At 45.6% G+C, this 22,654-nt stretch overlaps 2 protein-coding genes across 2 annotated transcripts in view; one reads left to right on the top strand and one right to left on the bottom strand.

Annotated features, from left to right (window-relative positions):
• POLI (DNA polymerase iota) overlaps window positions 1-17,689 on the bottom strand; it is a 28,391-nt gene extending 10,702 nt beyond the window's left edge. Inside the window, exons 1-6 of the mRNA XM_087715337.1 lie at window positions 17,539-17,689; window positions 15,055-15,180; window positions 10,610-10,774; window positions 5,180-5,332; window positions 3,248-3,484; window positions 768-946 (exon numbers count right to left, since the gene is read on the bottom strand). Coding sequence (XP_087571463.1) covers window positions 768-946; window positions 3,248-3,484; window positions 5,180-5,332; window positions 10,610-10,774; window positions 15,055-15,180; window positions 17,539-17,653 — 975 coding nt within the window. The 5' untranslated portion in view covers window positions 17,654-17,689. The remainder of the gene's footprint in view (window positions 1-767; window positions 947-3,247; window positions 3,485-5,179; window positions 5,333-10,609; window positions 10,775-15,054; window positions 15,181-17,538) is intronic.
• A 3,581-nt stretch (window positions 17,690-21,270) lies between these two features.
• Window positions 21,271-22,654, top strand: part of MBD2 (methyl-CpG binding domain protein 2) — a 65,518-nt gene continuing 64,134 nt past the window's right edge. Inside the window, exon 1 of the mRNA XM_087715336.1 lies at window positions 21,271-21,889. Coding sequence (XP_087571462.1) covers window positions 21,774-21,889 — 116 coding nt within the window. The 5' untranslated portion in view covers window positions 21,271-21,773. The remainder of the gene's footprint in view (window positions 21,890-22,654) is intronic.

Here is a 22,654-nt window from a genome sequence, read left to right as displayed (position 1 = left end):
ACATCCATAATATTTAGTAACAAAATTTTCTAATCCTCCTTTCCAAATCACTGTTTACAATTTATATCCAGTTTCCTTATGTTCCTTATAGGCAGTCTCTTTTAAAATGGTAAAAAATCCTCACCAGCTGGAAACACTTTCTCTTTCCATATCCTTCCGTTTTGGAGCCGCCCCGACTTCATCACAGCCTTGGCTGGATTTTTTGTCGCTGGCTTGAAGAACTTCTCTTGCATCGATCAGGGATTTTGCGATGTCCCTGAGGTCAGCAAGACATATTCTTCCTGTTCTCCGTCTCTGCGGGATGGTTTAGGGCTGATTGAAACCCCCCCTCCCAGCGGCAAAAGTATCAGTTGTGGTCTCGGAGCATTGAAACCACACGTCTGTATCGTCGCGACGTTGGCGCATCCCCCATCCTCCTGCAGAGTTATAAACTATGTCTTATAAACCTACAACAACTTTGCTCATGCAACCACTAAACCGATACTAAACAAACCACAATTGTTTAGTCCAATATATGGGCATGTAGGAACTCTTCCTTAGAAATGAAACTCTTCACTCAATTATAGGGGACAAAATTTCACAAGATAGCTCTGCGGATGGATTGGGACCACCAATTCTCTGATGTCTGATATATACAACCCCGGTCTTTGCTGAGTGATAAATCAAGAAGCTGTAGTCTTCACTTCTGGAAAACCTCAGTTGGCCTAGAATTCTCAGACATAAAGGATAGGGCAATTCTTATCTTTAGCTACTGTTTTCGGTTCTACCTGAGGAGCTCCTGATGGGACAACCGGAGAATGGTCTTCTCCCCAACTGAGCTTCTGGATGAGATGTGCAGCTGGAATTCCCAGTTCTTTTTCCAGAATCTCAGCTGAACAGCCTTGGAGATCTTGCACAGTACAGAGCCCAAGATTTAGGAGACGCTTTGCTGTTTTAAAGCCAATCCCTGCACGAGAAAAATAGTTTGCTTCAGCACCTTACCAGACAAATCTCTCTCACAGGGGCTAAAATGTAGTTCACACAGAACTGCAGAGCACCTGCTCTCTTCTTTCACCTATATAGCAATAGCAGTTAGACTTATATACCGCTTCATAGGGCTTTCAGCTCTCTCTAAGCGATTTACAGAGTCAGCATATTGCCCCCAACAACAATCTGGGTCCTCATTTTACCCATCTCAGAAGGATGGAAGGCTGAGTCAACCCTGAGCCGGTGAGATTTGAACAGCCGAACTGCAGAACTGCAGTCAGCTGAAGTAGCCTGTAGTGCTGCATTTAACCACTGCGCCACCTCGGCTCCTAGCCATATAAGTAATGGCTAACCTGCATTCATAATGTAATGAGCACGTGAACCCCCCTTTCTGCCTACACATGTGCATGCGACCCCCTGCACCTCCCCCCATTCATGCGTGTGTGACCCCCTGTGCCTCGTTTTGGGCCTAGCAAGCCTCCCTGCAGCCTCCTGGAACCAAAAATGGACGTGGGGGGGGCGTGACGCACCCCCTGCACATGCATGCCCCCTCCCCCATGCATACACCTCACCCCACGCATGCGCACACGTCTCCCACATGTGCCTTGCCCCCACACATGCATGGCAGAGACCCTAAAATCAGCTGGCCACACGCATGTGAGGAGGAGCTAAACTGGGATGATGGCTCATGAGCCCACTGAGATGGTTGTGTGTGCCACATGTGGCATGCGTGCCATAGGTTTGCCATCACAGACCTTTAAGCATGTATCAAAGCCAAAACAAGTTTGTTTGTTTCCCCATCTTACTTGGTATTTTCCTTTTTTTTATTATAATATCTTTATTAGGTTTTAATAGCAATAGCAATCTCACTTAGACTTATATACCGCTTCATAGTGCTTTACAGCCCGCTCTAAGCAGTTTACAAAACCAGCATATTGCCCCCAACAATCTGGGCCCTCACTTTAACAACCTCAGAATGATGGAAGGTTGAGTCAGCCTTGAGTCAGCCTGGTGAAAATGGAACTGCTGGCAGTCGGCAGAATTAGCCTGCAGTACTGCCTTCTAACCACTGAGCTACCATGGCTCAGTGGCTTTCATACCTGAAGTGGAACTTAAGACATTGTACATTAAAATACAAACTAACACGAAGGGGAAAGGGAGTGACAAAACAAGTTAACAAAATACATCAAATAAATGTAACATAAGTGACCCCCCCTTTTTTAGCACAAAGATATTAACAATACAATCACTTCACTCTAACTTTAAACAAAATCACACCAATTCATAAAATATCTTAAAATGTGCATATTAAAGCACAATATTCATTAAATGTTCTCATTTTAATTTCATCTAGAACAGGGGTGTCAAACTCAATTTCATTGAGGGCCACAACAGTGTTGTGTTCGACCTCAGGGTGGCCGTGGCCAGCTCAACGTCACTCGTGTTGGGGTTACCTGTGGTGGCCTGAGCACTCTGCCACTGAAAATGGGCTGTCGAGCTCCGTTTTCAGCTGCGACATCCTCCTGCAACCCTTTGCCAGCGAAAGAGCTCAGTTTTCCCTGGTACAGGCACCATGGGCCAGTCCTTCGCTATTTTCAGGGCGGTCCTGCGGGCCAGATCTAAACACCCCGTGGGCTGGATCCAGTCCCCAGGCCTTGAGTTTGACACCCCTGATCTAGGGAGTGACATGTAACATATGAAATGTAAATAAGCCTATATTGAAAAAGCTGCAATATTTCTCAAGTCCAGTCCAATCTTATTGTCAGGGTTCTGATGGAGGCCCTAATTAAATCATGAGCTTCTAGCCAAGCTTCAAAAGAAATCCAGTTATTGATTAGCAGCAACATGTCGGCAAGTAAAGTACCCAAGTGAAGCCAACTCTGACTCCAGGTAATTTACGGCTCAATTATAACCCTGTTCCCCCCCTTTCCCCAGGGTGTGTCATAAATCACATGCTCCGGAGTACTTTCGTGGGCTACAGAGATCACTCCACTGGCTGCTATGGGTATCCTGGAAGACAGCTTTGAGAAAGAGATTTGAAAATTGAAAATTGAAATTTAATAGATTTGTATGCCGCCCAATCCCGTAGGACTCTGGGCGGCTTTCAAGACAAGGTAAAAATTAAAAGTTAAAAATAGAAAGATACCTGGAATGTGCCTCTGTTTGTGGCTGCTGTGCTGCTTCATCAGTTTTCCCATCCCCCTTGCCTATGGCAACTCGAGAGCAGGCCAGGAATGCTTTGCAAGTTGACACTTATCTTCAAAACTCAAGGTCAGCTCACCTGGTATTTTCCTTATGTGATCGAGGCTGGCCATCAGGTTTTGCCGGTTCTCAGGCAGAAGAACTGTCTGCTGATTTGGTTTAAAGGTCCCAGAGACCAGCTTGGCAAGGACTTTATTGGTGGCCACTCCGGCGCAGCCCGTGAGCCCCAGCCTGCTGCCCATGGCATCTCTCATCTCCTCTGCAATCTGAGATCCTATAGCTAGCCTTCCATGCATTGGCTCATGGAAATCAACAGCTGTGAAGGAAACAGGAGGGGAAAAATCTCAAGAGATCACCTGGCAGATTTATCCTTACCAATAAAAGAGAATAATTGTAGTTCAGGGTTGAAATGAGGGTCATAAATATGAGTTGGTTGCCAAATATATGTACAAGTAATCCTCCACTTACATCCCCAATTATTAAGTAAATCGCACAGTTGTTAAGTACCATATTTTTCAGACTATAAGACGCACTGGAGTATAAGACACACCAAGATTTCAAAGAGAAAAACAAGAAAAAAATAGTTTTTGGCCTCCGTGCATCCGGTTTTTGCTCTCTTCAGCCCCCAGGAGCCTTCCGCGTGCCCTGTTTTTTTTTCCAAAAAATGGGTGAAAAACGGGTCTGTTTTTAGTCTCCCAAATCCCTCAGGAGTGACATTTTTGCTCTCTCCAGCCCCCAGGAGCACTCTGCAGGCCTTCCAAACCCTCTGTGTGCCCTGTTTTTGCCAAAAATGGATGTGCAGGGCGGTGTTTTGGGAGGCCAAAAATGGTTGTATTCAGTGTATCAGACGCACCAACATTTCCACCCTCTTTCAGGGGGGAAAAAGTGTGTCTTATGGTCCGAAAAGTACGGTAAATCCAGTTTCCCCAATTGACTTTCCTTGGTGGAAGTCAGCAGGGAAGGTTGAAAATGGTGTTTCCCTAACCGTAAGGAAGCTGCAATTGTTATAAATATATGTTGGTTGCCAAGGGCCCCAGGTTTCATAGAATAACAGAGTTGGAAGGGACCTTGGAGGTCTTCTAGTCCAACCCGTTGCTTAGGCAGGAAACATCACATGACTGTGGTGATGCTGCAGTAGTCATGTGGAAGGACCATCATAGGTCAAGAGCCTTGATGGCGCAGTAGTTAGAGTGCAGTACTGCAGGTTACTTCAGCTGACTGCTAGCTGCAGTTCAGCAGTTCAAATCTCACCGACTCAATATTGACTCAGCCTTCCATCCTTCCGAGGTGGATAAAATGAGGACCCAGATTTTGGAGGCAATATGCTGACTCTGTAAAGTGCTTAGAGAGGGCTGTAAAGCCCTGTAAAGTGATATCTAAGTCTAAGTGCTATTGCTATTTTTTTCAGTGTCACTGTAACTTTGAATGGTTGCTAAATGAGTAGTTGTAAGTCAAGCACTATCTGTATAATGCAAATGCAATTGAGGCCAACATTTCTGTTAAGTGAGACATTTTGTTAAGTGAGTTTTGCCCCATTTTATGACCTTTCTTGCATCAGTTGGCAAATGAATCACTGCACTTGATACGTTAATAACCCGGTTGTTAAGTGAATTCCCCACTGACTTTGCCAGAAGGTCGCAAAAGGGGAGCACGTGACTTTTGAGATTCAGCAACAGTCATAAATATGAACCAGTTGCCCAGCATCTGAATTTTGATCACAGGGAACGCTGCAAACATTGTAGCTGTGAAAAATGGTCATAAGTCGCTTTTTCCCCAGTTCCGTTGTAACTTTGAACAGTCACTAAATGAACTGTTGTAAGTTGAGGACTACCTGTATTTTTTACGTCAAGCTTGAATGTCATTCTATGCTGGAAATTTATTTATTTATTTATTTAGTAGATTTATAGGCCGCCCAATCCCGGAGGAAATGTGCTTTGCGTTATCAATGCAGTATTATGATGGGCTTTGATGTGCAAGTATGACATTTGAGGTTAAAAAAAAAAGTACTTACTCTGATTATTATATACATGACCAGAAACAGAGATGCTAGGAAGCGTTGCTTTTTTCCACTCTTTCAGTCTCTTTTCAACCAATTCAGTGATATCCACAAAATTTTCATCAAATCCGAGCCTTTCTACCAATGGAGTAAATGTTTTTAACAATTCTGTAAAAAAAATTTTTTTTTAAAAAAAAGAATATAATTGTTAATATGTAGCACTAGGTTAAGAGAGTTAACCTAATTTAGTAAGGTTCTTAAGTAAGGTTCTATATTTAGACAAGAAAAAACAAAATGCACAGGTACAGTATAGGTGGTACCTCGCTCAACAGTAGTAACTGTGAAAGGGACCTTGGGGTCCTAGTGGACAACCATTTAAATAGGAGCCAGCAGTGTGCAGCAGCTGCCAAAAAAGCCAACACAGTTCTGGGCTGCATAAACAGAGGGATAAGGGACAAGATCACATGAAGTGTTAACACCACTTTATAATGCCTTGGTAAGGCCACACTTGGAATACTACATCCAGTTTTGGGCGCCACGATGTAGAAAAGATGTGGAGACTCTAGAAAGAGTGCAGAGAACAACAACAAAGATGATTAGGGGACTGGAGACTAAAACATATGAAGAATGGTTGCAGGAACTGGGTATGTCTAGTTTAATAGAAAGAAGGACTAGGGGGGACATGATAGCAGTGTTCCAATATCTCAGGGGTTGCTACAAAGAAGAGGGAGTCAAGCTATTCTCCAAGACACCTGAGGATAGAACAAGAAGCAACGGGTGGAAACTAATCAAGGAGAGAAGCAACTTAGAACTAAGGAGAAATTGCGGGTGGCCCTCATGAGCTCCATTTTCGGCTGCAAAGGCGTCCTGCAATCTTCTGCCAGGGAAAATGGGGCTTGGGAGGAGTGCATGCAGCCCTCCCGAGTTCAGTTTTCGCTGGCAGAGGCACCACAGGCTGGTCCTTTGCTGTTTCCAGCGTGTCCCCATGGGCCAGATCTAAGCACCCCATGGGCTGGATCCGGCCCCCGGGGCCTTGAGTTTGACACCCCTGCTGTAGATCGATCTATCCTTAATCACACACACAAAAAATGATGGACCACAAACCAGAAAGCCACATTTTCATCTAGCATGGTTTTATAAAAATCGAATGGTTAGTTTAGGCTTCAGTGTACACGGAATCCTTGACTTATAACGATTTGTTTAGTGACCGTTCAAAATTACAATGGCACTGAAAAAAGCGACTTGTGGCCATTTTTTACGACCATTGCAGCATCCCCAGGGTCACCTGATCCAAATTCAGACATCTGACTCCTATTTATGACAATCGCAGTGTCCCAGGTTCTGTGATCACCTTGTGCAACTTTCTGACAAGCAAAGTCAAGGGGGAAGCCAGATTCACTTAACAACAGTGGCAAGAGAGGCAATACAGTGGGGCAAAATTCACTTAACCAAAGTCTCGTTTAGCAACAGAAACTTTGGGCTCAGTCGAGGTTGTAAGTAGAGGACTTCCTGGGTGGTGCAAATCAAGAAAACTGAGTTGAACACATGATGGATAAGTTAACCATAACTAGTGTAAATTTGACTTCCCGTCTAATGGTGATTACAGAACTTTTCACCTACAGAGATTTGCTTTAAAGAGCTCTTTCTTCCGCTTTATTTTATTTTAATAAGGCATTTGAGCACACATTTGATAAGCCCAATGAGATCCATTTCCTCTTTGACTGTACAGGTTTGCTATGTTTACTATTTTGCAATGTTTAACCTCTTGTTGAGTCATCAACTTCATTTTTACTTCGGGAAGGTGGAGATAAAATTTTCATCTTTGTCTCATGCTCTCTCTCTCTCTCTCTCTCTAGATACACAATGAACACTCAAAATTGTTGAGATGCTTGAGAGAGACAGGAGATTCTTTTGATCCCAAAAGCCATTGTGAAATAGCCTGATGTCTCTTTCCTCAGTTTACATCTCAAAAGCACTTTAGTCAGGATCCCAAAATGGAAGCTGATTTCTGATTGAAGCAAATCTCCAAGATTTTGGCTTCCATCCTGAGTTTAAAACAGGGGTGTCAAACTCAATTTCATGGGGGGGGGGCGCATCAGGGCTGTGATTGACCTTGAGGGAGGTTGGGGGGGCAACTGGGGGTGTGTGGCCAGCTTGATTCCACTCCCCAAACTGCTGGCATGTTTCCTCTTCGCACTGGGTAAACTGGGCTGAAGCCAAACTGGCCTGAATTTTCTTCTTCGCATTATGTAGAACAGGCCAAAGTGATACGGGCAGCCCCTTACATTTTCCAGGACGGCCCCGTGGGCCAGATCCGACCACACCGCATGCCACATCCGGCCCGCAGGCCTTGTGTTTGACACCCCTGGTTGTCACTTTTTTATTTTTAAAAGCCAGTTCCATAGTAAGTCAAGGTCAAACAGAATGCAGGGGTTCAATTAGCATAGCCATATTTCTGTACTGTTGACTCTTACTGACTTTACTGAATGCTTTCTGGTAAGTACCACCAGATTTTTAAAAAGCATGGCATTTGTACTTTGTATTGTCAATGTGTTTTATTCTTCATGTTTGCTTACCATCTTCTATAATATAATAAACTTACTATCTCCAGTTTTCAAAATAGATGCCTAAATTGTCATTTCCATTTGTGGATATTACTATCTCAATTTGAAAGCTAGAACAATCCAACTCTTGTATGGTATCCTGCAATTATTAGTTATGACTACAGTTATGACTACAAATTCTGAAGTTTTATGGAAAATTACACAAGAGTAACAAAAATTCTCAACAAGTCAGACAAATGTTAACAATCTTCTATGATATACACTAGTGCCTTTTATATAATTCCTTCATTATTATCATGATTATTAATTAAAATTTACGAGTCACCCAAGTCTAGTGGGAACAAGCAGTGTTGAAATAAATACAAGCAAGGTAGCATTGTGGCCCGCCAGTGGATTGGTCAGCAGATTCGGACTGTGAGGAGGTTGGGGAGTATCATGGGCCAGTCCTGGAGTCTGGGGAAGGCTCTCACGTGGGCTCTGCGTCACAGGAAGAGATGGGACCAAGGCCGTCTGACAATTATCGGTTGCCTTTGGAGTTGGAAATAAATGGGCAGTTGGAAATAAATAAGCAGAAGAACAGCTGGAGCCTGTGTGCACATGTGCAGAACTGCCAGGAGAAGGGAACAGAGCTAAGGAACTAGGGTTGACTTGGGAGTAAAGCCACAGGTGGACCGTGAATGGCCGCTCCCATAGGGAATAAAAGAGGAACAAAAGGAAAGGGGAGTTTGCAGGAAACAATTAGTTCACTCCATTAGAGTTAAGATCTGTGTTATCTGATATGGGCCTGGCAGCTCTCCAAGCCTGATAAAGGTCTGTAGTTGTGAAATCTCTCGAAAGACTGTTAGCCGGGACTTTGCTGGAGAGGAATTCATTTTAAACTAAATAAAAGGGGTTTTATAGGGAAGAGGAGTCGGCTCATGCTTTTGGGAAGCCTAGGTCAGAACAGGTAGGAAATACGCCTACAAAGTTGGCCATCTCAGCTCTGAACAGATTGACCCTTGCTGAGAAACCCCATCCAACCTAAGGGACAATACTTCAGAACACACTTCTATGACATCATTCCTGCACAATAAATTCTTTCAGGAAAATCCTCAACTACGCTCTCCTGGCTCGATCACACAAAGTGTAACCAAAGTGGGAGCAGAAAGAGAAATTCATTCGGTCTTTCCGCACCTACTGGTACTTCTTTCTTGACAAACCTCTTGTCAAGCTTGCTAGAAATTTGACACAAACATCTGAAGAACAAGATCACAAGATTCGGTTACCGTGGACTGGATTCACCTGCAGGATTCACATGGTTCACAAACCATGATACGAATAAGCTAAACTTGGCTGGATTGACATGATTTGTTAAGTGATAGCTCACGTTTACATCCTTAATGGCTAGGCTCAAATATGTTAAACCAAAGCACGGGGTTTGTTTGTTTTTTGGTTTGGATTTAACATGGGATATCTACCCAGCCATGGTGGCTTATAAATCATGCTTTATGAGTTAGCACTAGGTATGATTAAAATAAAGAAAGGTGTAGGAATACAAGGAGTCCTTACAATCTTACAATATTAGTGACTGTTTGAAGTTACAATGGCACTAAAAAAGTGATGCATGACCAGTCCTCACACTTATGACCATTGCAGCATCCTCAAGATCATATGATTGCAAGATGGGTGCTTGGCAACTGGTGTGTATTTACAATAGTTGCAGTACCCTGGAGTCCAGTGATTGCCATATGTGCCCTTTGCAACTGGCTGCTGTCAAGCAATGTTAGGGAGTAAAAGTGGATTTGCTTAATTTAACCATTTTTATTAGTTTATGTTAAAACATGCAAAAATTACAAAAGCGAATAGTAAGAAAAATAGGAAGGGGGAAAAGGAAGGGAAAAGAAAGGGGGAAGAAAGAAAAGGCATTGACTTCTGACTCCCTTTGGTGCAGTAGAGTAAGGCATTAACATCAAACCTCAACTTTTTACTTTTATACAATAGTTTAAACTAGCCATTTCTATAACCGCAAATCTATCGAATTGGTAAAACCCAATCAACATTTCCTTCCACCCCCCCCCACCTTAAGCACATAGTCTAGAAATGGTTTCTAAGTAAGGTAAAGATAAAAGTTCCCCTCACACATATGTGCCAGTCTAAGGGACAGTGCTCATTTTCGTTTCAAAGCCGAAGAGCCAGCGCTGTCCAAAGTCATGTGGCTGGCATGACTAAACACTGAAGGCGCATGGAATGCTGTTACCTTCCCACCAAACGTGGTTCCTATTTTTCTACTTGCATTTTTACATGCTTTCGAACTGCTAGGTTGGCAGAAGCTCGGATGAGTAACGGGAGCTCACTCCATTACCGAGGTGGCGCAGTGGTTAAATGCAGCACTGCAGGCCACTTCAGCTGACTGTTATCTGCAGTTCAGCGGTTCGAATCTCACCGGCTCAGGGTTGACTCAGCCTTCCATCCTTCCGAGGTGGGTGAAATGAGGACCCAGACTGTGGGGGCGATATGCTGACTCTGTAAACTGCTTAGAGAGGGCTGAAAGCCCTATGAAGCGGTATATAAGTCTAACTGCTATTGCTATTGCTATGGATTTGAACCGCCAAATTGCCGACCTTTCTGATTGACAAGCTCAGTGTCTTAGCCCCTGAGCCACCGGGTCCATTGATTTCCAAGTAGGATTTGCTTAATGACCATGCCACAAAAGTTTATAAAATCACTCATAGTTGAGTGATGATTCACTTAAGAATCACATCACTTAGCGACTGAGTTTCTGGTCCCGATCGTGGTTGTAAGTCAAGGACTACTTCTAGTCTCTAGGCAAAGAGAGCATGTTGCAACTAAACCCAAGAAAACATTTCCCAGTGTTAAAAGGATAAAAATCAAAACAGTGTACCTGTAACCCTGTAAGAGAATTCCCTGTATTTAGTCAGATCCTCTCCATTAACTAGCACCAGATCTGGACATTTTTCTTTTGCTTCTTTCACACCCATGAGTTTTTTCACACCAAGATTCCTGGCTTCATAATTGCAGGTGACGACCAGGTATTTCTGTTGCACACCTAGGTAGAAACACAACACAGTTAAGAATTACAGGTGGCTTCATGCCAAGTACCTTTCAACATTTTTTTTTTACAATGGAGCTCTTATTTCCAAAGCTTGCAATGCAACTTTGTGTAAATTTATTCTTGGCTACAATTCCATCTTTTCAATGGAGTGGATTTCTTGATACATTCAGGGCTGCCTAACTCACTTCATAGGTATTACATTAGATCCTGTCACATATATCATGGAGAGTCCAATTTTCCAATATTCCAATTCCAGTTCCAATATCTAAAGGGACGCCACAAAGAAATGGGAGTCAATCTATTCTCCAAAGCACCTGAGGGCAGGACAAGAAGCAATGGGTGGAAACTAATCAAGGAGAGAAGCAACTTTGAACTAAAGAGTTATTTCCTGACAGTGAGAACAATTAATTATTCGAACAGCTTGCTTCCAGAGATTGTGGGTGCTCCAACCTTTGAAGGTTTTAAGAAGATGTTGAATAACAATTTGTCTGAAGTGGTGTAGGGTTTCCTGCCTAAGCAGAGGGTTGGACTAGAAGACCTCCAAGGGCCCTTCCAACTCTGTGATTCTGTTTTCTCTTTCCCCTTTCTGTGTCAAAGAATGAACAAATACATAAACAAAGACTTTGCCCTGGCCAAATGCTGATTAGTATAGTTAAGAAGTTCTAGGACAGGCATGTCAAACTTGATTTCATTGAGGGTCACATCAGGATTATGTTTGACCTCAGCAGGATGGGGTGGGCATGGCCAGCTCAACATCACTCTCGTTGGGGGTACCTGTGGTGGCCTGGCAGGGCTGGAGGAATCCTCCTACAGCCCTCTGCCAGCAAAACCCAGGAGGGAGCTCCATTCTTACTGGCAGAGGCACCGTGGGCTGGTCCTTGGCTATTTCCAAGGGAGCCCCGTGGGCCAGATCTAAGCACCCTTTGGACCAGAACTGACACCCCTATTCTGACTGCTTGTGCAGCAAGAATAACTGCAGGTATTTAGGGTTTAAAAAAATACTAAACAACTATTGTATTTTGCAGGCAGTACATACATTTAGCCTTCTAACAAAGCACTTCTAAATAAAAGAAACCTTTTTTTTTAAATTACTTTATTTGTATGCCGCCCTTTTCCCTGGGGGGACTCAGGGCGGCTCACAATTCAAGGGAGGGGGAGGAACAGACAAGTTACAGAACATAACATGAAGATCATACACCATTAAAAAAAGCACAACAGTCATACCATTCGAGTGGGGCTTTAGCCTTTAGCCCCAGGCCTGTCGGAACAGCCAGGTTTTAAGGGCTATGAGGAAGGCCTGGAGGGTGGTGAGGGTACGAATCTCCACGGGGAGTTTGTTCCAGAGGGTCGGAGCAGCCACAGAGAAGGCCCTCCTCCGGGTAGTTGCCAGTCGGCACTGGGCAGTAGATGGAATTCGGAGGAGGCCTAGTCTATGAGATCTTATTGGTCTAGTGGAGGTAATTGGCAGTAGGCGGTCTCTCAAGTACCCAGATCCAATACCATGAAGGGCTTTGTAGGTGACAACTAGCACCTTGAAGCGCACCCGGAGACCAACAGGCAGCCAGTGCAGCTCGCGGAGGATAGGTGTTACGTGGGTGAATCGGGGTGCACCCACGATCGCTCACAATGTTACACTAGTTAGCATGTGTACAGGTGCGCAGGCTGCCGCCAATAGGTCTATTGAAGTGTATCTATCAGTGGTGGGATTCAAAATGCTACTGAATTTTGAATTTCCACTGAAATTCCTACCGGTTCTGGGGGCATAGCTTGGTGAGCAATGGCTTGGTGGGCATGGCAGGGGAAGGATACTGTAAAATCTCCATTCCCTCCCCATTTCAGGGGAAGGTTACTGCAAAATCCCCATTTCCTCTCGATTAGTTGGAACTCGGGAGGCAGAGAATAGACGGGGGTAGGGCCAGTCAGAGGTGGTATTTACTGGTCCTCCAAACTACTCAAAATTTCCGCTACCGGTTCTCCAGAACTGGTCAGAACCTGCTGAAATACCACCTCTGGTATTATTTATTTGCCTTTGAGTCAGTCTTTATTCCCAACAAATTAAATTTCCTTGCAAGGTTTTCCCAAGTGATTTGTCATCATCTTCTTACTAGGGTCGAGAAGGTGTGATTTCCTGAGCTAATGTAGAGTTGCCCTCCTACTCCAATGCCTTAACCACTATACCAACCTTTTAAAAACTCCCTTTTTAATGACCCCCAAATCGATATGGGATAGAGTCCAGGTGACTGCATGGAGCTGAGCATTTACTGGCCGGGTGCCCTTCCTGACATCTACATGGGAGTTCGCAGCAGATATTTTTTTTCTTTGCACCCTGGGAGAGAAACACCTGCCGCTACCTAGGATTGAATTCTCAGCCTTCCGAGTGGGAGGTGGGTGTTTTCACCACTAGGCCACCATGCTGCTCCACCTGGCTCTCAAATAGCGGGGATAGAAAACTTTTGTATCATTTCAAGCCTGAAAGAGACAATTCTCAGTATTCAGAAGCCGTCCCACACTGAAGTGGGCAATCAGGCTCTGATAGCTGTCCATAATATGAATGAAATTGAAAAAAAAAACACAGAGTTTCATTTTGATTGAATTTCAGAACTGAGTCTCTTTTCTGAATCAGACTGAAAACGGCCCTTCCCCGCTCCTTTGAGTTGGGTTTTTTTTTATTAATTTTTTTTATTTTGTTACATAAACAACACATGCCCATACCAGTGGGAAAAGAAAAAATCAAAACACAAAAAAGACAAAAAACAAAAAACAAGGCAGGGGGAAAAAAAGAAAAAAAAAACACAGGTATATATTATAAAAAAGTATATCAGCTGGTTACAACATGTTTTGGTGCATCTCTTCCATTAATTCATATTAATTCAAATATCTTAACTCAAAGGTTTACCATATTGACATCATTATACCTCCACTTTTAGTTGACTACAGTTATTTAAACATCTTTCATCCTTAACTATGCCAAAGATTTAATCCATAACCACATGCTAGCATTTCATTTACTTGTTTGTAAAATCCTCTATTAACATCAAATCCTCATATCCTGTTTTAGCTAAACATCCATAATATTTAATCCCCTCGAGTTGGTTTGAAGCATCTTATTCGGTTGACTTGGTTTTCTGAATCCAGTTGACATTCCAAATCAAGTAACTGAGTTGTATTATAGCCAACACTTAACTCACACAACATACTCTATTATTATGTGTTGACCAGATTTTTACTAAATGAGCAACAACAGAGTAGATTCACACAGCACTCTAAATCCTAAACTGTTGACCGGATCACATATGAAGCCAGAACCAAAGAAACCACGTTATGGATTAGCATCCTGAGTGAGCCCTGCCCCAATGGTTAACTAAGCCAATGAGAATTGCTAAACCACCACAAGAAACACTATCATTTTGATTATGACAGAAAACAAAATACCGTATTTTTCAGACTATAAGACACACCGGACTATAAGACCTAGATTTAGAGGACAAAAACCAGAAAAAAATAGTTTTTGGCTTCTGCGCGTCCTGTTTTCATCCTGGCCAGTCCCCAGAAGCACTCCTGAATCCTCAATGCATCCAGTTTTTGCAAAAATGGGCCCCGTTTTGGTCTTCCAAACACTCCTATCCCATTTTCACCAAAAATGGGCCCATTTTCATCAAAAATGGGCCCGTTTTCGCCTGCAGAGTGCTTCTGCGGGGATGGGGCAGGCAAAAACGGGATGCAGATGATTCAGGAGGCCAAAAACAGGCCCGTATTCGTTCTATACAATGCATAGACTTTTTTTGGTGGGTGGAAAATGCATCTTACAGTTTGAAAAATACAGTATCGTTTTGGGCCTCCCAAACCCTCCGCGGGTCCCATTTTGGGCCTTCCGAACACTCCACTCATTCTATTTTCACCAAAAATTGGCCTTTTTTGTCCTGCAGAGTGCTTCTGGGGGCCGGGAGGTCAAAAACAGGACGCACAGAGGGTTCAGGACGCCAAAAATAGGCCCATATTCGGTCTATAAGATGCACAGATATTTCCACCCACTTTTTTGGGGGGCAGGGAGTGCATCTTATAGTCCGAAAAATATGGTACCATTTTTTGGCTTTGCAAACCCTCCACAAGTCCCATTTTTGGCCTTCCAAACCCACTGCGGGTCCCAGAGTGCATGTGGGGGCCAGGGAGGGCAAAAGCGGAATGCGCAGGAGATTCAAGAGGCCTGGATTTGGTTTATAAGACTCACAAACATTTCCACCTACTTTTGGGGGGGCGGAGGGGGGGGAAATTACCTAAAGGTTTGCTTCTTAATTCAGGATTGCAGATCATTTCTACCTGGGCATAAAAACAGTCCAAGTCCAGATGCACAATGATTTGGTTCCAAGCATTTCCTTTGGGCACAGCTTGGCCATGATAACCTGCAAGCAAATTTGACATTCAGAAAAATATCCGTTTTATATTACCTTTCTGGTTTCCAGCCCCTCTTCACACATCACTCAGCATAGCCACAATCCCTTGTGTTTTGGGCCTTTCAAACCAGGATGCTGAATTTTGAACAGCTTTAATCACCTGTCATTTTCTAACAATAATGCATTGTTGGTTAAATAAAATCCTACATCTTTAACCTTTATTGATAAAAGAGTTTTCCATTTAAAACATTACTCCACAGTTCATACGTCATTTTCTTTCTATCCGTATCGAGCATCCTACAGGTAAAGGTAAAGGTACCCCTCGCACATATGTGCTATCGTTTGCCACTCTAGGGGGCGGTGCTCTTCTGTTTCAAAGCCGAAGAGCCAGCACTGTCTGAAGATGTTTCCGTGATCATGAGGCCGGCATGACTCAACACCGAAAGCGCACGGAACGCTGTTACCTTCCCACCAAAGGTGGTTCCTATTTTTCTACTTGCATTTTCTACGTGCTTTCGAACTGCTGGGTTGGCAGATGCTGGGACAAGTAATGGGAGCTCCTAGGGATTCGAACCACCGAACTGCCAACCTTTCTGATCAATAAGCTCAGCGTCTTAGCCACTGAGCCACCGTATCCCATTTCAAGCATCCTTAAGGGTCTTCTTGTCTCACATACAAGTTTACAGATAAAGTTGGCTGGTCTGTGGCCCAGTTGTAAGATACTGTTCAGTGTGAACTGATCCCAGCAATTGGGTTTCTTGAGCAAACCAGTCTGGTTTAACAAGCTCTATGAACGCAAAAAGATGCAAACATTTTTTTGCATCTGGAAGGAAATATTACTCCTTACCACGGAGGTGAAGGCAGCAGCCTGTGGAATAATTTCAATTATGTAGAATAATTTCAATCTCTGCATTTCCGCACCACAAGGAATTACAACAAAGCCAACCACATTTTGGCCAAGAGTACCCAGCAGACCTAACCACGGCCACTAGTGTCTACTTTAAAGTGTTGAATGGATGCAGAAAACTGATTAATGTGGATCGCACATTAGTAAAAACAACACTTAGGACCTCTCCTGCTCTTTCTCAGAAGGAGACGGAAAAATTCCAGGAAGCAAAGGTTCCAGGAAACAAATTCCAGTATAATTAGTCACCCGATCCAGGCCAAAATGATTTTTTTTTGCAAAGCATCCTGGTTTGTTTCTCATTTGGGCCAGGAGGGAACTCTTATCAGTGTCCTTTTCCTAACTCTGAACTTGAAGATGCCTCCTGAAAATCCCCCCCCCTTTTTTTGCAAAAGGAAAAATCTTCCATCAGCTCCAATGTACTACTGATAACAAATACAACATTGGGAGGGACAGAGACAAGATTATCTTCATATATTTATTCTGAATTTCCACTTCACACTGAATCCATAAACTACTTGGACTAGATTCACCTAACATACTAGGTGAAAATCTGGCTAGATTAGGGGGACAGTAAATCATGTGAACACGCCCTTTAAGAATGAGCACTTAAAATAAGTACTTTAAGTGTGTGTGTGTTTATGTGTATGTGTATGTATGTATATATGTATGTACAGTATACATATGTGTGTGTGTGTGTGTATATATATATATATATATGTATATGTATATATGTATATATGTATATATGTATATATGTATATGTATATGTATACATATATACATATACAAATACATACATATAAAAGGTAAAGGTTCCCCTCACACATATGTGCCAGTTGCTCCTGACTCTAGGGGGCAGTGCTCATCTCTGTTTCAAAGCCGAAGAGCCAGCGCTTTCTGAAGACCTCTCTGGTCATGTGGCTGGCATGACTAAATGCCGAAGGCACACGGAACACTGTTACCTTCCCACTAAAGGTGGTCCCTATTTTTCTACTTGCATTTTTTACGTGCTTTCAAACTGCTAGGTTGGCAGAAGCTGGGACAAGTAACAGGAGCTCACTCTGTTACTAGGGTGCTAGGGATTTGAACCACAGAATTGCTGATAGACAAGCTCAGTGTCTTAGCCAGAGCCACCCACCACATTCCTTATGCATGGTATACATATATGTATACCTACATAAACACAATATACATACACACACACATATATATACATACACATATATACATATACATACACGTATACATACTCTCATACACACATATATGTATACATACATACATACATACATATGTTATACACACACGCTCTTAAAGTACTTAAAATCGTATCCCCCAATCCCAGCCTCGTCTGAGCTCCCGTGCTTTCTCTCGGAGTACGCACTGCCCTACTCCCAGTTCACAGGGCCAAGGCTAGCTAGATCCCTCGACGGGCGGTGGAAGATTTCCTAGGACTTTACACGAGACACCTTCTACGGCCGCAGGGGGATCTCTCTGGACTCCGCTGCTGAGTGTCGGCAAGAGCCACTCGGCCTCAGTCTCCTCCTCCTCCCCTTCGCCTTCCGAATCCTCCATTTCGCGCGGCGTTTGCGCAAGCGGCGGCTCAGGACAGGACAGCCAACGCGCTCCGCCTCCGTCCGGAGCCCGAACTCCGATGCCCAGCCTGAAAGGAGGAGTTTTAAGAGCAGAACCGTCCAATCATCCTTCTTGTTCTCTCCGAGCGCGCACCAATGAGAATGCGGAGAGGGGGGGGGAGGTCACGGATCGCTCGAGCGGCCTTGCTTAAACCAGAGGTCTTCAAAGTTGGCAACTTTAAGACTTGTGGACTTCAACTCCCAGAATTCTCCAGCCAGCTGGCTGGAGAATTCTGGGAGTTGAAGTCCACAAGTCTTAAAGTTGCCAACTGTGGGGACCCCTAGCTTAGAGCCTTAAACTTCTTTTAAGCCGGGGAGTCGCTCTCGGGCGCCTTCACATCTTCCACCAGCAACCTTAGCCAGGATTGTTTTAGCCCAGTGGTTGTGCGAACTCAGCCTTTTCGGGTTAGCTGCGGGTTCAGACTGTCCCAGGAACAAGTCACGTGTTTCTTCTTTCCCTGCAAAGGCTTGAAACGCACAACGAAAGTCTTAAGACCAGTGTTGCCCAACCTTGGCCATTGAAAGATGTTCGGACTTCAACTCCCAGAATTCCCCAGCCAGCATTTGAATTCTGGGAGTTGAAGTCCGGATCTCTTCAAGTTTGCCAAGGTTGGGAAACACTGTTGTTTTAGACGCTTCCGTTTACTTAAGTCTGCTTTTCTAAGAAAGTGAAAGGGATTAGAACCATTTCCTGATAAACAGGAGATAACCACCGACTGAAAAGACCCTGGGGTCCCTAAATGGCTCATTGACGCGCTATTAGAATACACTGTGGTGAATGAAACCCATTTAAGTTCCCCCAAAAGAGAGAGAATCCCACTTCCTTTCTAACATTAGGAAATACCCGTTTCGCAACGGAATAGAAAAAAAAAGTTGAGCTGTAATCGGAGACATTGGTAACACTTTCTTTTCTGGAATAGAAACAAAGAAGAACAAAATTGTACCCTTTTGATTAGAAAACGACAGCACAGATTTTATTTTTTACACAAACGAACGTGAGTGGGAATTTCAGGATTTGGGTTCGCACCGCACATCAACGTAATGGGTGTGATTTATATATCCAGCCAATGTGATTTATTCGCGTTAAACCACGGGAGAGCCTATTGTAGGGACCTCGCCAAATTCACCGAAGGATGTTTGGAGTTTGGAGAACACGATGAGTAGAGTCTCCTGCTTGGACAGAGGGGTTGGACTAGATGACCCGCAAGGTCCCTTCCAACTCTGTTAATCTGTTAATGAACCAGAAGCTAACTTTATGCTTTGGGTCTGAACAATACGCTAGGGGCTGCTGAAGTAATTCAAATGTGCGACGGTGTGTTCACACAACCAGTTTAATCCTGTTATGAAATTAACTAAACTCATTTACTGAGTGGGCCTGTGGGAATTCTCAGTCATCCCAGGTCATAGTTGTCCCAAAGGTGCTTTTTCCAAAACGCAACTGGATTTTCTTGATTTTTCCCCCTTTGAAAATGCATCAAAGCTTCTTGAGAAGAGAAGCGAAACGTTTTCAAAGAATAATAATAATAATAAAAAAACCCTAAGAAAGTCCAGTTGCCTTTTGGAAAAAGAACCTGTGGGATATTTTTCTGCGTTGTACGATACTCTGGAACTCGACGTTAACCAAGGAACTGGATTCGAACGACAGCTTCATAAAGCTCTTCCCTGACTTAATGGATGAAAATACAACAGGTGGGTCTTCTTAACCCCCGGCGTCAAGCTACGTATAACAGCAGCCTGTGAAGTTAACTTCTCCAGGGTAGCGTTTTGATCTTCACCGGAGCCAATACACATCAGAGGGCGAGAAGTTAGGGGGGGGTGGAAATTGCCGAGCAATCGCCTTTTTTGAAAAGTCCATGTTCAACTTCACCGGTCCCTTCTCTCCTTTTAAGTGGCTTTCGTCCTCTTCACCTCCTTTAAAAGCTCATTTTGAACCGCTTGGAAGCATTAAGTGACCTTCAAGTGCCAGGAGACGGACTTCTGTCATTTCTACAGGTCTTTATCTAGAATAGAATAGAATGGAATGGAATAACAGAGTTGCAAGGGACCTTGGAGGTCTTCTAGACCAACCCCCTGCATAGGCAGGAAACCCTACACCACTTCAGACAAATGGATATCCAACGTCTTCTTAAAAACTTCCAGTGTTGGAGCATTCACAACTTCTGGGGCAAATTGTTCCTCTGATTAATTGTTCTAACTATCAGGAAATTTCTCCTTAGTTCTAGGTTGCTTCTCTCCTTGATTAGTTTCCACCCATTACTTCTTGTCCTGCCCTCAGGTGCTTTGGAAAATAGCTTGACTCCCTCTTCTTTGTGGCAACCCCTGAGATATAGGAACACTGCTAGTCTTTGAATATCCGTGAAGATAGTGGATTTGGGGAGGTTCGTCATCATTTCCACCAACCCATAAATGCCCAGCTCTCTTTAATTCTTCTCGCTTCCCGCCACCCAGCAAAAGAGCTCGCTATGCCCTCAAATGACCCCCGCATCTCTCGCTGCGGCGCCCGCTGAAGGATCCGAGAGCAATTTTCACTCTCCGAGGCTTTCCCAATAAGAAGCTCGTAACGCTTCAAGGTTCTCCGCGCGCCTTTGAGGTCCTGCGTGGCAGCTCCCGGCTAAAATTCGGTGGGTTCGGCCCACCCACGCGGTGTTTCCCTTCTATTGTATCAATCTGGGCTTCCTGAAAATTACTGCTCTTCAGGATATCCCATTGCACCCATTAGATCCAGTTTGGCATGTTATATGTGTGTGTATGTGTGTGCGCGCGCGCGGGCTCGCTCAGAGCAAGTACTCTGCACGTGGTCAGAGATCATCTTGACAATCGTAACTCTGTTATCTTTCTCTCCGATTCTTAGCCACAGATGTTGTACCCCGGGTGGGGAATGGGGGAACCCCACTCTCGGTAGCTCGTTGGAAAGTTTAATCTAAGTTTAGGTATGTGAAATCGATCGGTAATGAAAGAAAGAGCTCCTTTGGACAGGGCTCAAAAGTCCGGACTCAAAGTTACAACACCATCCTTGTCACCCTCCGCTCCTTTCCAAAGACACGAATTCTTAAGCGTTCCCGGGGAACCGAAGGAGAGGGGAGGGGGAAACTCTGTGCATGGTCCCGGGCACGCTTGCTTTTTCCCCGATGGCAAAACCTTAAAATTCTCAATCCCAGCCAAAAAAAAAAAAAAAAGGGAATTCCGGGATTTCCAACCAGCCCCTCGAAGGCGCGTAAAGGCGCGACTTAACTCCCCCTTCCCACGACCTCAAAGGCGCGCAAACCGTCCTTTTCAAGGCCGCCCCGAGGAAGGTGTCGGCTTGGAAGCCACCGGGGCAGCATCGGCCGGCGCCGCTCCAGTCTGAAGCGGGGCGCGGGATGGAGGAAAAAAGGGGCGGTCTTAGGGAAGCCGGGAATGCCTGCCTGGCCAGGGTCGGGGCCGGGGCTGGGACGGTGGCTGGGGCGGGCGTGGGCGCGGCGGCTCGCTGGCTGGCTGGCTGGCGCGCCGTCATCCTTCCCACTCTCCTCCCTCCCTCGGCTGTGCCGCGCGGGCTCTATGACCCCGAGGTTCCGAGCGCCGATGACACGGATTCCGAGGCTCAGTTACGGAAGCAGCAGCAGCAGAAGCAGCAGCAGCACCAGCCGCCGCTCCCCCCGCAGCCGCTGTCGCCGCCGCCTCCGCCTCCTTCTCCTTCTCTTGCTCCGCCGCCGCCGCCGCCACCTGGCCGAAGGGAAGCCCTGCGCGCGCAGCCCGGACTCTTCCTCCCGGCACTGGCCGAGAGGGCTCGACGGCGGCAGCAGCAGCAGCGGCGGACGCCGAGAAGGAGGCGGCCCCGGGTGGGCGCTGGAACCGCCGCCGCTGCCGCCGCTGCTGCTGGACAGCCGCTCCGAGCCCGACGTTCCCCGGCCCAAAGGGGCCAGCGCCGCTTTTGGTGCCCGCCCGGCCGACCTTTCCCCTCCGCCCCTGCCGAAGGGGCCGGCGAGCTGGCCGGCAGCAGGCCTCGGCTCGGGAGCGCCCCACTTTCCCCGGCTTCCACTCCTCCGTCGTCTCCGGCCGAGGGGCACCGCCGAGGCGCCCCCATGGAGAAGCGGGGCAAGCGAGTGGACTGTCCGGCGTTGCCTCCCGGGTGGAAGAAGGAGGAGGTCATCCGCAAATCGGGGCTGAGCGCCGGGAAAAGCGATGTCTATTACTTCAGGTGAGCCGGCCGGGGGGGCGAGGAGGGAGAAAGGTTGGGCTGTGGGGGTCTTGTGGGGTGTCCAGGGCCGAAGAAGGGGACCCGGAGGTCAGGGAAAGCCTCCCCCCCACGGGAGACCTTGACCTCCCTCCCGCCCGCGTAGAAAAGCTCGAGCTGCCAGGGTTGAGTCAGGGCGTAACCCCGGAGGAGGTTTCGTAACGCTCCGGTTCTGGCTTTGCCGGGTGAGAAGCGGCGGCGGTGCCTCTGAACATGTCTAGAGAGTGGGGGGGGGAGAGAACTTTTGGAGGCGTTCCTTTTTTCTTTTTTTGAACGCTTCGTCCCCGCGTGTCTGAGAAAAAAAAAACTTCGCTTTTCAGACGCGTGCGAACCGGCGTGGAAAAGTTTCGCAGCCGTAACTTTTCAGTTGGAAGCGTGACGGTTTTGACATCCCTACTTTTCAAACTTCACTTTTCGCGCTGGGCGAGACCGCTTGTGTAAAAGTCCCCGAGAGTTGTTGCAAAGAGTGGTAAAAGTAGATCCGTTCCTCCCACCTTGGATTGATTTCACATTTCCTCCGCATCGCTCCCCCCTCGGGTACCACACTCTTTTCCCTTCTTTTACTTCATCGCCCCCCCCCCCTTCCCTTTCCTCCTCCAATCCACTCTTCCTTGAAGTTTCATCTTCCTGCCTTGGGAAAATAAACCCCTTTCTGCCTCGGAGCCTTTGGCTGCAATGGCCACCTGACAGATTTAGCGGGGCTCTGCCTTATATCAGACCACAGGTGGC

Source organism: Thamnophis sirtalis, unplaced genomic scaffold (assembly GCF_051295495.1).
Source record: "Thamnophis sirtalis isolate CommonGarterSnake01/CBP01778 unplaced genomic scaffold, rThaSir2_p1.2 scaffold_5, whole genome shotgun sequence".
Lineage (NCBI taxonomy): Eukaryota > Metazoa > Chordata > Lepidosauria > Squamata > Natricidae > Thamnophis > Thamnophis sirtalis.
The sequence above is the reverse complement of the archived record's forward strand: the minus strand, read 5'-3'. Positions and strand labels throughout refer to the sequence as shown.